Here is a 15724-nt window from a genome sequence, read left to right on the forward strand (position 1 = left end):
TCTCTGGATATCAGGGTCTTCTTGGGTTGAAAAAGAGAACTGGCAGTCTCAGACACCATCCCAATGCTAGAAAGCTTTTCTATAACCTGCCTATAACGGACCCCAGAGAACACTGTGAGCTCCTAATTGCCAAGCATACAGGTATCCCCCGCTTTCGGAAGCTTGTGTTAGGCCACTCTGCTTTCACAAAAGACCTACATTGGTACCTACTGTTGCTGACCAAAAGACATCTGAAAAAGATTTTTGCTTTTACAATAAAAAGTGAAAGTGCAAACAGTTTTCAGTGTTTGTTTAGCCGTGAGCCATTAAGAGGGAGTGTGTAAGTAACCTTGGCGGTGAGGGTGGGCTGCCAAGCTCCTCCCCTGGCAACGACACTCAGCATCTCAGCATCAAGCCGCCAGAGCTTAGAACTGTATCTGAGCATCTGTGCTTTATCTCAATTTATTTTGTGTGTCTCTTAGTACGGCGTGTGTCAGAAAAGCCTAAGAGAGGTTATTTTTTGGGTCTAGGAATGCTCAAAAATTTTTTCATATAAATTAATGGCAATTGCTTCTTTGCTTCACACCATTTTGGCTTATAAAAGGCTTTATAGGTATACTCTATTTTGCAATAGTGGAGGAAACCCGTATCTGTATTTGTAGACAAGCCCAAGGTGAACACTATTTAATGGGCATCACATGATTTTTCCAATCATAATGAATACACCCAATACCCACACACACATTCTTTTCAGACTAAATTACATACCAAATTGAATGTACACGTCAAATTCTTATCATGTATCAGATGCCACCTGACATATACTCAAATCCAGAAAACACCTTGCTTTGGAGGAAATGACTGTTTAGTTCAGAATAAACACACCACTGTGGAAAAAATAAATGACGAGAAGACCAAGAAAGAAGCTATCCTAATCTATGATAAATAAATAAATGCCACTGATAAAATAGCTAGTGCTTATTAAATATCTCCTGTGTGATGAGTCAGCCTTCCCACCGATGCTGCAAGCTAAGGCACGGCGAGTCGGTACACTGTCCGAAGTCACGCAGGGGAGCGATCTGAAACCAGCCAGCCTGACTTCAGCACACACGCTCCCAGTCACCATCCGTGCCCTCTGCTGACTGCGACAGCAACCACCACCTAACACAGAGGGAGGCTGGGAGCCGGGGCAGGCTTCGTGGAGAGACTGAAGGATAGGGGTTCTGGACAGAGGGGGTCGGGGGGAGGCCGAAGAACAGAGCAGAGGGAGGAAGGGTCCGATGCAAGAAACTCTGGGCGTCTGCTGGGGAGTGAGGAAAAAAAAGGGTACCTATAGATCTCAGACTCTAGGACTCTGCTTTTTAAGAGGCCACTGACAACTTTAGTTAGCACTTTATTATTTAAAAGGCAGTGGTCAAGAGCACAGGCTTTGATGTCACACAGACCTGGGTTCAGATTCTTATTATGGCACTTTAAGGGCTTACGTGATCTTGGACAAATCCCGGAGCCTCCCTGAGCCTCGCAACTTTCTGACCTCGGCTTTTCTGAAAAAAGATACTGCCTTCTTCATAGAGTTTTTCAGAGAAGTGGAAAAAAAAAAAAAAAAACATGCAGAGCCCTGAACAAAGGGGCTGAGACACAGTAAGGGTTTGGCACTGTAATATTTACATGACTGCCCTGCAGCTGACAAAATTAAGGGTCATCAATAAGTATATAAATTAAGGGAAATTTCTGAGACTGCTCTGTGAAGTGAAAAACCCCATCTTGACTTACCTGAGTTTTCCACCCTAGGTTGTCTTAGGGCAGGCCTGCAATATATGGCTGTGTTCTATGTCACTGGCAGCACCCTGCTCACACCTGTCTAGGGTCTCCCTCATCAAGGGGGCAGCGCTCAGGGCCCTGAAGCGGACTTCATCTTCACACCTCTGGAGTTAGGAGAGCCCACCTGGTTGGCCCTGGGGCCATGATTCCCATCACCTTTCACTTCTAGCCCTTCCATAAGGCTGCTGCTTCAGCTCTCTGGCCTGCAAAGGTAGCATGCCGCAGCTACGAGGGAGATCCAGGGGCCCAAGGTAGCTGCCACATCCCCGCTGCCCCGGGGTTGCTCAGGGACCGGAGCCCGGTGCGCCGCAGTGCCATCCCCCCCACTCTTGCTAGGCAGGTGGCCCATCAGGGTCAGACAGAGGCCAAGGGGAGGGGCGCTTCCATCTCTCCAATGTTCTCTCCCGTTATCCTTGCTTTTCTTACCTTCTCTGTTTTGCTCTGGCGGCTAAATCCGTATCTCCTGCAGGCCACAAAAAAAGGGGAGATCAATTACTATTCAAAAGTCACACAAATTTGGGGTCAATGCATTTTGGTTGGATTTTTATATGAAAAGCACCAAAGAAAATTTAGACCATATGGTAACTGGAGAAAATGTTTTAAGTGCCTGAACCACAGACATATTCCACTGTTTTTGAATAAAGGGTCAGCCATTCTATTTGCCACATGAATACTATAAATGGGAACTCTCAGAGGGCACAGAGTGCAATATTCTCTTTAACTGCAACCATTACTCTTTGAATCAGGAGCTGTATTTCAGGCCCAAAGTTTAAGCTAAAAGGCTTAAAACTTTCTGCATAAACAAATGTGAGTGTATTTGTTCGGGCTAAGGATGCTCTCTAATGGTTATGTTCAGAACCTGGAGTCCGGCCCGTTTTCCATTCTCAGACGCAGCCCAAGCATGATGCCAACAATGTTATGTGTTCACTTCAGGCAACCTTAAATTCAAAGAAACTCACAAATGCACTTTAGTTTAAATTAGTTTATTTTTTAGGTTCTTTTTTTTTTTAAAGCAAGTGTAACAATGCAAAACCCATTCGACCTAAAACAAAAAGCATGATGCCAAACACCACACCTCACTTACCTTCAAGTAGTTTCTAAAGAGACAAAGGTACATGCGGCCATTTAAGAAAAGCAAATGAAGGACTCTACCCTCGCTCACGCCATGCCTCACCCACTGGGCTGGTGTGCTGGTCCCCAGCCTTACTGCACTCCCACTCCTCCTCACTCCCTCTCCAGCTTCCCAGTGGCCTCGTCTGCACGCATCAGTGGAGGGCCTCCTCCCTCTGGGGCACCTTCATCAGGGCTTCCCTTCTATGGCTCTGCCTAGCAACCTCCTAGCCTCACCTCCTCACCTGACAAGCTCCTGTGCATCCGCTGCCCAACAGAGAGCTGTGCCCATGCCGTGCTGTTCTCCTACTTCCCATACGCGCCCACACCTCAGCTCTCAAGCCACCTCTTCTGCACGTGTTCCCCCCACCTCCCAGATGGCGGTCACGTCCAACGGTCTGTGTGCCTGTCTGCACCCTCTTCCCAGAGGGCATGAGAGCTACTTTTTTTATATTTTGTATTTCTAACGTATGTTGAACAAATAAGCTCAACAGAAGTGGAAGAACATGCAGGAATCAAGAAGCCAAAGCATCACCTAGCCTTGCGGTATGCTGTCATATAACTGGAGAGACCACAGAGTCCCGCCCGGGCAGTGTGCCCATTCATTCAGCATAAATGTCCAGGTATGAAGTGCAGCCGACTAAAGGTAAATTCGGAGTGTCCACACACAGTTTCTAAAGGACCTTAGGACAGATTCTGTGCATTAGTTTCACAATGTCTACTGCATCTTCCTATACTACAGAGGCTGGGAAACAAAAGATTCTATTTTCTTTTTCTTTTTTTTTTTTTTTTTGGTGGGGGGGGGGGGGGGCAGAGGGAGGGGGAGAGAGAATCTCTAGCAGGCTCCACTCTGAATGCGGAGCCTGACGCAGGGCTCCATCTCAGGACCCTGAGATCATGACCTGAGCCAAAATCAAGAGTCGGACGCTTAACTGACTGAGCCACCCAGGCACCCCAAAGACTCTATTTTCTCTACTCCCTTGCACCCAGGGCTTGGGATGCAACGCAGGCCCCACCAATCAGGTGCACTTCCTGGCGATGTGAATGTGCAGTAGCCAGCTGAGCACAGAGGTGTGTTGTGCTGCTGTGGATCACAGAGGTGACCTGGTTCTGGGGCCAGCAGCTGTGGTGGCAGCATCCTGATCTGGGCCAAGGTGGCGTGGTTTGTTTGTCAGCAGCCGTGAGGCCGGCATCCCCACCCCACAGGCCACCAGCTGGCCGCCCCACGGTGGAGGCAGAAGCAGCATCCTTGGGAGGCTCGGTTCCGATGTGCTGCCTGGGAAGTGACCCCGGTTCAGCCTGGATCCCACCTCTCAAACCTTCCCAAGGATCCATGGAGTCAACCACTGTTGCTGAAACTAGCTGGAGGAACCCTGGTTGGTCAGAACCCTGACCAACAGAGGGTCTCACCACAGTTCCCCACTCCTAGAAGTAACCTTGCGCCTTGGGTGTTCCTTCGTTTTCCAGGTGTTTAGTCTGTGGAGACCCTCAGGGCAGATGACATACCCTCAGGCAGAGAGCCCTCATCTAAGGACCCAAAACTTTCTGGATTTTCCAAATAAAGCAGTAAACAACTAAATGTGAGTGACTCAGTTACTGCCCCTTCTACTCCTTTGTAAAGACACAGGTTGTGGGAAGACCCTTCTGACCACCCAAAGGTCTAAGTTACGAATCAGTGCGCTCATCCCACAGGCTACAATAATTACCTCGAATCCTATAAATCTGTCTGTTGTGCTCCTGGAGGGAGTGCTTCACTCATTTTTTTTTTTTTATCGTTTTTTAAACTGAGATATGACTCGTATCACATAAAATTTACCATTTGAAACGATATACTCCAATGGTTCTTAGTGGATTTGCTATTTGTTCAACCATCACCACTATCTAATTCCAGAACAGTTCCATCACTCCAGAGAGAAACGCCATACCTATCAGCGGTGAGTCCCAATTCCCCCCCTCCGGTCCCTGGCTACTACTCATTGGTTTTCTGTCATTTGATGGATTTGCCTATTCTGGACATAACATATTTACAGGATCTTAGATGGCCGTCTATAATTGACTTCTTCACTTAGCATGTTTCAGACAGCTCCATTTGCTTTTGTATCCCCAGCACCTAGGACAGCGCTTGGCACACAGTAGGTACTCAATAAATGTATGCTGAATGAGTAGAGTCCATCTGATTTTTCTGAAGGCCTCCTTCGCTATGTGACATGATGAGAAGGCTTCCATGACAAAGAGCTGTCCTCGGTCGCCTATTAATGCCTGCCTCATTATGTTCACTGGTCAAGATGTCTCTGGGAGACCTCCATGTTGTTTGGCCTATCATCCCTCACAAAGAACAAGGGGATGCTTCAACTTATTTCTACTACAAAGCATTTACTTCTCCTTTATCTTTCACAGGTATGCTGCTCTACCCTCCCGCCTCCCTCTCCTGTTGCCCTGTCTGCCCTGCCCTTTCCTCACAAGTGCCAGCCTGATCGGTGCTGCCAGGAGCTGCCAGGAGCTTTAATCTGTTTCCACCTTTCCCTGTGTTAGCTCTGACCTACCAGCCCTGCTGATGTCCTACGCTGTCAGCACCGACCGAACTCTGGCTTCTTACCCCCCCTTTACTTCCTCATATCCTACACCTCACACTTGATCTTTAACATCAAGGATGTACATCTTCTAGAACAGCACAGTCTGAAAAAAAAAATGTTAAGAGCCAAAGAGATAACTTTAAATTAGTAGGTTTACATATTCAAGTTATTTCAAACTTAAACTTTTCTCCAATAACTAAATCAAGCATGAGTCTTTAATTTTTTTAATGTAACTTAATAAATTTTTTAAATGTAACTTAATTAAAATTAAAATTCTGTTCTTGAGTCACACTGGTCATACTTCAAGTGCTCAACGGCCACATATGGCTAATACTACCGTATTGGTAATTCTAGAAAATAAACTAACCTTCAAAAACAACTGCCACAGGGCAAATTAAGTCAGATATCAAATTATCTGGAATCCTGAACACTACAGGGGCATAAAAAAGCCCTAAATACCAAGGACTGTGGACTCTGTTCTTCGTTCATTCCACAAGCATTTCCTAATTTATTAATACCTTCTATAAGCATGACACAGGCCTTGCCATCGCAGAGGATACAAACAGGTTGGGAGAGTCATGTCATATTTCATTTACTAAGTACAGAATGACTTCAAAGCAACTAAAATTAGGCCTCAAATAGTGTGGAATAGGCTAATGCCAGTAGTCTAGTGGTTATGCTTCAAAATTCCACCTCCAAGTTGTTAGAGAAAGCCACAGGCCCAAGGTACAGTCACTTGCCCCTGTGATAGCAAACCAAGACTCAATTGCAGTGTCGACCTCTCCAGGAGTGGAATTTCAAGCTAATCAATCTGGAATTTTCTGGTCAGCACCAAAGAGGTAATCTGTCACAAGGGCCCTCTCCATCCTCCAAAGGAAGATGAGGTAATCACCTCATAAGCCCCCATCTCTTCCCCCTAAAGGAAGGTGACCTTGCCTGAAACAATCCTTTGTTTTCTTTTGTTAATAACTTTTTACCATACCCTCCTTCCTATAAAAAACTTCCATTTTGTACAGCTCCTGGGAGCTCATCTTTAATTGCTACATGGAAGGCTGCTGAATTCATGAATCACTTAATAAAGCCAATTAGATCGTCAAATGTACTCGGTTGAATTATGGTTTTTAACAAAGTCAAATATACCACATTTAAAATGCATTTCTCCACAGCAGCAATTTTATAGCATGGCTAGGTGTTTTAATTTAGCTCCTAAAAGCTGACTGGACCCATACCAAAACTGAAATATGATAGACGTGCAACTTTGTTTAAGTCTAAAATCAAAACCATGAGTCTTGTTTTTCCAATACCATAACACTTAAACCAATCTATCCAAACATGAACAGGCACACATAGACCTTAAGGCCTTCAGCACGGCTGACGGGGCTCAAAGTCCAACTTCCTTTCAGCAAGTAAGTCAAAAAAGGTGGAAGATGCAGGAATGCTGACCTCAAAGCCAGATGCACGATGGGCCTAGGCTAATGAGTAACCTTCAACCCCAAAGAGTTTCAGACCTTCTTACTCCAGGAGTCAAAATACTTGCCCTCTTATCAAGAGGTGAGATAGACAGGAAACCGGAGGCACTGACAAGAGATGGGGGATGTGGATTCCTAGGTGGGGATGAGCAATTCAGGGGCGCCATGATGTTCACAGTGATGGGAGAGACAGGATGGAGGAGGGTGAGTCCCAGGGCCAGTGGAGGCCCAGCCTGGCTTGGCTGGGGAAGGGAAGGGGGAAGAGCGGGTGACGCTTCTCGCAGGGCGGGCAGGGCTAGTGCTAGGGGTGCAGACCAGAGGGACAAGGAGAAGTAAAAGAAGAGGTGCATTTGAATCTACAGGTCCCATTGAAGGGCATGTGAGAACTGAAAACTGTTGCTGCTGCTGCTGCTGCTGACAGCGCCTAGCAGTCGACGTTTACTGTTTTCTGCACAGGACAAACTACTCAGAGCTCTTCATGTGTGTATTGCTACGTGATCCTAATTTAATGGGCAAGACCATTTGTCCAGGGGACAGTACTGACTGAACGCTGAGGAGAAAGTCTGATGGCCACAAAGGAGGGGAAATGAAATGAACGCTTGCTGGGGCTGCAAGTTTTGTCCAATTTGCTCCATCAGTTTTAATGACCGCTCTCTTCTTGCTCTGTGTCAGACCAAACAACAGAGACTGGGCCTGTGTTTCTAAAACCAGGAGCCAAACTTCCCCTGGAGACTCAAACAATACCTGGAGCTAATGATAAAAGCACGCTATGAGGGTCCAACAAACCTGAGTTCAAGTCCCAGTGTGAGGCTCCTAATAATTCTTAAGAGTAGTTAATAGTTGACTTTGGGCAAGTTACTTTTTAAAATTTCTCATGCTGTCTTTACCATTCTCAAAGAAGAGAGTTGAGCTAATTAAACCATCAGAATGTCCTAAGTATCCACTTCCCCACTTCCCACAAACTCAGCCTCTCCCCATCAGGAAAGCTATAAAGAGAGTAAAATAACCTCTCTCCTAAAAAAAACAAAATGCTTCATTGAACACCTACCCTACGCTTGGAACTCAGCAGAAATCAGCCTGACCCCACCAACAGGAACCAAGATTGAGGTCGACACACTCTGCTCTTTCGTACACTCCAAATCTGAGAGGAGTCACAAAGAAAACCTGTGCACTGCTCCCTTCCCTAAAGAAAGCCCCGCCAGGCTCTGGACTCCAACCGCACCAACCACTCCTGAGGATGGGCAGGGGCGTCCTGAAGTGACCCGGCCATCACATGACAATAATGACTATCCTCTACGACACACGCAGTTTAAAACTGAGAATTTCAAAACAAAATAGGGAAATATTATCAGCCTGGTCTCGGTGAGGTGGACAATTCACCGAATCTCTGACTCCTTTTCACCCCCAGGAGTGTCTGAGTATCCATGACAATGGACAAAAAATGGAGGTATGAACAATACAAACTAAGAAAACCACAACACTCCCCTGAGGATTCTTTGGCCCTGGAACATGGGACACCCAGGGATGTTGTCTCTCCAGCTGTGGCTCACCCGGAGCAGTGTGGCCTCACTGGCCCACCTACAGCTGGGGCTTGGCTGGAAAACCCTGTTGCAGTGCCCAGGGAATACAACTCAGAAGGGCCCCACACCTGGCTTTTCTTGCTGTCTTGAAATTCTTTTTTTTTTTTTTTTTTTTTTTTAAGATTTTAATTTATTTGTCAGAGAGAGACACAGTGAAACAGGGAACACAAGCAGGGGGAGTGGGAGAGGGAGAAGCAGGCTCCCCGCCAAGCAGGAGCCCGATGCGGGGCTCGATCCCAGGACCCTGGGATCATGACCTGAGCCGAAGGCAGACGCTTAATGACTGAGCCACCCAGGTGCCCCTTGAAATTCTTAATAATTAGTCATTCCTAGTAATTCTTATTTTATCCCGGGCCCCATAACTTATGTAGATGGTCTGGTGGTGCCTGACTCCGAAGAGGAGTTCAATTCACAGCCGTGACTGGGGAGCTGTGGAGCAGCCATCAGACCCGGCTGAGAGCCAGCACTAACACCTTCCTCTGAATGAAACAGACTCGCTTTCATTCTTAGGAAGGACGGACCTGACACCACACAAGCCCCTCAACAAGAAAAAGAAAAAAAAAAAAGTGTCAACTTTTTGGGGAAATTTTTTCCATTTGAAAGATAAGGTATTGAAGCCAATAAAGCCTAACTTCCTTCCGGTTGTGTCTGGTGCCTCAGAGGGGGTAAGCCTTCAGATGCTCACTTGGGGAGGCGAGCTGTTAGTCCCAGCCGCCCAAAGAGGGCTGGGGTATGAGGCAGAGCAGCATACAGCAACCACTCCCAGGATAAAGAAAGGAAGCACAAGGAGCCATACTCACATCCAGGAATCAGTTATCCTATGTAGAAAACGCAGGACATAAATGAAGGTTAATACCCAAGGTCAACCAAGAAATTCAATGAGGGCAGCACTTCTTTGTGTGCTTTTTAAGTAAAAAATGAGGATAAAAGATAAAATGGCTTTTTAAAAAATTAGGAAGTTATTAAGAAGTGACAAAATATTTCTAAATTCTTCATCTTCCTGCTCAGGACAATCCCTCACGGGAAACCAAAACTATTACTCTAACACTTAGAACCACGGTAATTGTTTTCGATTCTGTAGTTTTCCCTGAAGATTTTAACGAATGGCAGGGGCATGAAGGGCAGACCACTCCTGGCCTCTGCAAATACCCCCAAACACCCCAACTCCCCAGGAGGGCAGAGCCAGGGTGCACAGTTACACACACATTTCCGGAGGGCAACTGCAAAGATCAGGCCTCCACCATCATGAGGGAAGCTACCCAGAGAGAAAAGTCCCTGGTGATGGAAATCTCGGGCCAAAAACAGTAAACTCAGTCAGGTCAAAAAAACAAACAAACAAACAATCCAAATTAATCTCAATGAAGCAATCCAAATCAGCTTTTCTTCTCAAGGGTTTTATAAAATAGACACCTCAGGCTGGGTCCCCTTCATTACCTGCCATATTCCAAAAGCGTGGCATGGACTCGAGATTCTTCATCGAGCAGCTCTTCTGCTCCCTGTTGGCGTTTGTATTTCCGACGGGGCTTGTAAACATCCTAAGAAGTGGATGAGACAGATGACTTACTGAGTGTGAGAACACTCTCCTTCTGAACTGCCTGCTGGGTGCATCCAGCCAGTCAGGGGAGCAAGTCTTTCCCCATCATGGTGAGTGTGCCCACCTCCCGCAGGAGAACAGTGGGCACTCAGGGCGGCCACCTTCAAGGAGTTTGCTCCTTTGACATTCATATAGGTAGCAAATATTTCCACTCAAGATATTGCTTGTCAACTTTAACTTGGTGTTTCTTTTTTTTTTTTTTTTAAGATTTATTCACTTATTTTTAGAGAGAGGGAGAGAGCGAGCGAGCGTGGGGGGAGGGGCAGAGGGAAAGGGAGAGAGAGAATCCCCAAGCAGACTCCCCGCTGAGCATGGAGACCAACGCAAGGCTCAATCCCATGACCCTGACATCATGACCTGAGCAGAAACCAAGAGTCAGACCCTCAACTGACTGAGCCACCCAGGCGCCCCCTTGGTGTTTCTTTTGTCCTATGGCATTTTAATATTTTACGTGGTCAAACTTACCATTTTATATCTTACTTCTTATTACCAGGGATTGTAAAAAAAAAAAAAAAAGTTCTTGTATGTTACTTGTATAGGTTGTACTTAGCTTTTTAATCTATTCAGAAGCTTTTTTTCCTGAAATGGAAAATTAAGAATCCCAACATCATCAGTTTAATAGTCCAGCCTTCCCCAGATCTGAAATGGCATACATGTGTAACAGGTACCAATGTTACCCTCTTCAATTTCTCTTGCTTTATGGACCTTTATCCTGTCTCCACTGTTCTTTTTCAAATTTCCTGGCTATTGTTAAACATTCTCTCGTTCAAATGAATTGTAGCATCAACTTGTCAGGTTCATAATAAATAACTGTTGAGTTCTGATTAGAATCACACCAAATTTATAGATTATTTTGGAAAGAACTGGCATATTTATAATATTGAATCTTGCCTTGTGAAGCAAAGACTATCTCTCTATTCAGATTTTTTTATTCCTTAATAAAATTTTCCAGAAAAAAATACAAATTTTCTTGTCACTGCATATCCAGACCTTTCTACCACCCAGGGCCATAAACCAGTTAAACAATCACAGGTGTATAGGTTAACCCAGGATCCTTAAAAAAAATTCCTTAAATGGTAAAGGAGATTTCAATTCCTAGACTCTAATAGCAGAAAAGAAGAGTAGATACAAACCCTTCAGCAATAGTATCTTTTTTACAAAAGTACCAGGCTGAGGTTTATTAAAAAAAAAAAAAAAAAAAGTATATAAAAACACAAAATGCTCTATCAACTTTCACTGACTTTTAAAATTACTGGAGTGTGATTTAATTATAAATGTAGAAGCAAACACAGATCTATTTTGTATAGGACACATTCTGAAACATAGTATTTCTTGAACAAAGTACGTGGCATGTAGTAGGTGCTCAATTAATGTAGTTCTTTACCCCTAGATGACCTGATTTAGCATCCCGCTCCAAATGAATGTCCTTCTTGAGTGTCGAGCTGGCAGTCAAATAATATCTTAGTAAAATGTGTTCAGGGCTCTGGGTGCAAGTAGGCAAATATTTATTCAAGGGAGGTATTCCAGTTGTTCATCCCTGGATCTTTTCTTCTCCACGACCAGAGTTCATCACAACTAACCTCTACCTGGACATCACTAGGACAAGCACTACTATCAGGTTTCTTCAGATAGTAGTATTTTTATTCCAAGTAGAATTGTACCTCCCTTGATAATTCTTGTTAACTTTATTATTTTACTTTTTTTTTTTTTAAGATTTTATTTATTTATTTCAGAGACAGAATGAGAGATAGAAAGCATGAGAGGGAAGAGGGTCAGAGGGAGAAGCAGACTCCCTGCTGAGCAGGAAGCCTGATGTGGGACTCGATCCCGGGACTCCAGGATCATGACCCGAGCCGAAGGCAGTTGCTTAACCAACTGAGCCACCCAGGCGCCCTATTATTTTACTTTTTATTACAAAAAGTTTCAAACATAGAGAAAAACATCCTTTTGTAACACATACTATGTAATTTTAACAATTCTGTAAAAGAAAAGGAATGGACTAGGGTCTGGGATGATGCTGGAGTGTTGTTCTTATGACCTGCTGCCAGAAAGAATTCCTAGTTTGCTGCTGGTGTCTACATGAATAGGAAGCTATAAATAATGTAAAACAGATTCATGGGGAAATGCAACATATAATGAATCCACATGACATCAGTTACTGCATATGATTTAATTCTCACTGAGCTCTACTATTATAGCAGCACTATATAATTGAGCTTAACTGCTATCTTCCTTAGTTACCACTGATAGAGTCAATGACCCAAGACAGGAAATTGGATTCTTCTAAAAAAAGGACTGACTCCAAAACAATAGCATACTGAAACCAACAGCTACAAGGACCTTTTATTCTGGGAAACAGTGACAATGTTGGCCTTTGTGTAGTTATTCCTTACACTTGAAAGCACCTCATATACACCTCACCTTTGCATTTTATAACTGTTCCCAGAGGTAGAGACAGGGCAGATGCTGTTACCCCCACTCCACTGCTGAAGAAGCAGAGATTAAATTAATTTGTCCAGGATCTCTAAAATAGTATTAGGCCTGGCCCTGGGTCCCCTGGCTGCTAGTCCCAGGGTTTTTCCAATACCCTCACTTGCTTCTGGTGGGCATTCCCGCCACCCTCCAGCCATCTCAAGTGAGTCCTCTCACGAGACCGCCACATACCTGAGGCTGCCACATGGATCATTACAGTGGTTTGCTTAAATAACAAGGACCTAAATGTCAGAGGCTTTCAGGCCAACTTAAAGAACTACTGCTAAGTCACGCTTTAAAGCAACAGTGTCAGAACCACTGATGTCTAGTCTGGTCTCTGTCATTTACTAGCTCTGTGACCTCGGGAATTCCCTTCAATGGGCCTGTTTCCGTCTCTGTAAAACCAGGGCTAGACCAATAGCCCTTGAACAGGCTCTTGTTCTCTGTGCTAAAGGACACATGAGCAGGGTGTGAGAGTCACAGATTTCTACCTTACAGGTCTGGCTACAGGACACCAGTTAGGAGAATTCCTGAGTCACATTTCAAATGGCAGGGGAGGGAAGTGGGAGAGCACAACATCAGGGCAGCGTCTGCAGCAAAGATTAATCACAATTACGGCGGGTATCTCCTTTCTGAAATAATGAGCAGGCAGTGAGACAGCCACCATCAACTTGGCATTCTCTGGTTAAGAGCTCCAGTGGGCCAGGCCACACCCAGGTCGGCAGGGAGTGACATTCCCCTGACTTGCCTCCACTGACCTCAACACATTCTCTCAGGGCTCAACCCTCACAGACATGCCTCAGTCCAGGAGCCCCACGAACTAACTCTGTCTCACCTAACGGGGCTCCACAGATGTCTCCACCATCAAGACCAATGTCCTGAAAGATCCTGTACAAAAAAGTTATTATAATTGGGACAAATATATTTGCTTGTTCTTTTTTTTTTTTCCCCATTCTCACGCTAATAAAACAACAAACGAAACAAAGCCCCTGGGTACTAAGTGAGGGAAGTGGAAGACCAATGGATGGCTACTATTTCTGGAGAGAGGAACAGGTCTGCAGGGAGGAGGGTGAGTTGGGGAGGCAGAGTTTTCTCCAGACTTTGTTACTTTTCTATTTTCTTTCACATGAGCCCTGCTCTGCTCCTTCAGGACCGGCACACATCCCACCGCAGGGTTCCTTGATTCGAACAGTATAATTTGCTGGTAAGACTAAGGTCACTGTATTAAGTAAAGGAGCCAAAGATGGCTTCTGCACGTTGGCTCTTAGGTTTATTTCCTCACAGCAGGCTGAGACCTAATGGCTCAAAAGCACGCCAGGGCCAAACTCAAATTTTTACACATCCAATTGTTTCGAACATGGCCCAAAGAGGCAGATGTTTAGCCTCTTACAGCCTATGTTGCATACTCTACAAAACTGCGTTTGCTAACCACAGATAGGATAAGCCCTGGGACTGTAAAGACCCAAAACTGCTGCTGCAGATCTCTTTCAGAGACCTCTGACTAGAGTTCCTCTGTGCGTTGCTGCGTGACGTGGCAGTCTCATGGACAATCTCCATGACCCCCTAGGGGGTCCCCTTGCTCCCCTCCCCTTCTGGATGCAGCCCTGGTGCCTTGAACTCTGGACGGTGGCTTGCTGTGAGGGACTGACTGCCCCATCTTACAAGCAAACCTGCCAAAGCATCACTCCAATAAAGCTTATGTGTGCTGCTTGCCCCCTCATGGTCGTATCTTTTTCCTTGATGAGACCCCAAATTCCCTTGATTCCTTTACTGCTTTTACCTCACCTCCTACAGCGCAATCTGATACACAGTGAGTGTGCAACTAATATTACTGAATGAATACGTGGACAAACAAGCTTTTAGTCCTAACCCCATAACCTACTACCTGTCTGACGTGGGGCAAGTTACTTTAACCTCTGTGATTTTCCATCTCTAAGAAAGATACAAGTAGAGTTATTGTGAGGATTAATTATTTCATAGTATCTGACACATAGTAAGAGCTAAGTTAGATAATATATATCTAAGCTAAGAGATATATATATCTAGGATAGATAGATAGCTATACTTTTTTGGGGGGAGGGGCAGAGGAGAGGGAGAGAAGAATCTCTGAGCCTAAATCAAGAGTCAGACGCTTAACCGACTGAGCCTTTTGCTTGTAAAGATATATATATATACCCTTTGCTTGTAAGATATATATTTTTAATATACATATGTATATATATTATCATTGACAAAATGTACTAACATTGTTTTATGTATGTAGCCACATTTATATTTTATGTGCTGAATGAAAAGGCATTCCTCATAGCATTTCCTGTGGAAGAACACACTGGAGTAATAACTTCAAATGACATGGTCTCCTAGGTGATCCTATTAAGTTCTGCAAAACATTTCTTTCAACTAAACTGGAAGTTCTAAGAGTCCTTCCCCCCCTCTATTCTTATACAAAATTCTAAACATTACCAAAAAATGTTCAATGAATAAACAATTACTTTTTGGAGCTTCGGGTAAAATTTGACAGGTACTCTTAGTCCAGGTTAACAGGGAGTAACAGACCTCACTGCACAGAATGGATACTTGAGGGATACGAGGGCTGACGGCTCAGACGAGGAGGAAGTAAGCTGTAAAACAGCACGCTAAGTGACGAATGAGCGACTGTTATGACACGAAAAGGAAAAGGTGGTAAGGGGTGACCTGTCCTGCATGGCAAGAGTTTTATTTCTTATGTGCTTTGAAAATACACCTCCCATCACCCTTCTACAAAGCAGCTGGCTATTCTGTAAAAAGGAGGTATGGAGAAGCCAAGAAGTAACACATTTCAAGAAGAAAGCAAAGTACTGGGAATAATCCCCAAGAGGAAGAAAAATGAGGCCAAGACAAAGAGAGAAAACCCCAAAGTGATGAGTGCAGAAATTCAAGTTCACAGCAGCCTTTCTGCCTGGCAATCTGCCAAAAGGTACTAACAGTCTTAGGCATAACCTCTGACCCAATTCCATTTCATCCAATGTTTCCTAAGTACATAAAGATCAAAGGAAAAACTTAGCTATAAGAATGTCCTACATAATGGAAAAAAGAAAAAAAAAACAACAAAGTGACCTAGTTAAATTAATACCACACAATGAATAA

At 44.6% G+C, this 15724-nt stretch overlaps 1 protein-coding gene across 4 annotated transcripts in view; it reads right to left on the bottom strand.

Annotated features, from left to right (window-relative positions):
- CCDC93 (CCC complex scaffolding subunit CCDC93) overlaps positions 1 to 15724 on the bottom strand; it is a 92092-nt gene that overhangs the window by 52667 nt on the left and 23701 nt on the right. For all 4 annotated transcript variants that reach the window (XM_025857247.2, XM_025857242.2, XM_073884940.1 and 1 more), the window contains 2 exons: positions 9967 to 10067; positions 2227 to 2263 (listed from right to left, as the gene is read on the bottom strand). In XM_025857247.2, coding sequence (XP_025713032.1) covers positions 2227 to 2263; positions 9967 to 10067 — 138 coding nt within the window. The remainder of the gene's footprint in view (positions 1 to 2226; positions 2264 to 9966; positions 10068 to 15724) is intronic.

This window comes from Callorhinus ursinus, unplaced genomic scaffold (genome assembly GCF_003265705.2).
Source record: "Callorhinus ursinus isolate GAN/ISIS: 27379988/994484 unplaced genomic scaffold, GSC_fseal_2.0 scaffold2, whole genome shotgun sequence".
In the NCBI taxonomy this organism is placed as follows: domain Eukaryota; kingdom Metazoa; phylum Chordata; class Mammalia; order Carnivora; family Otariidae; genus Callorhinus; species Callorhinus ursinus.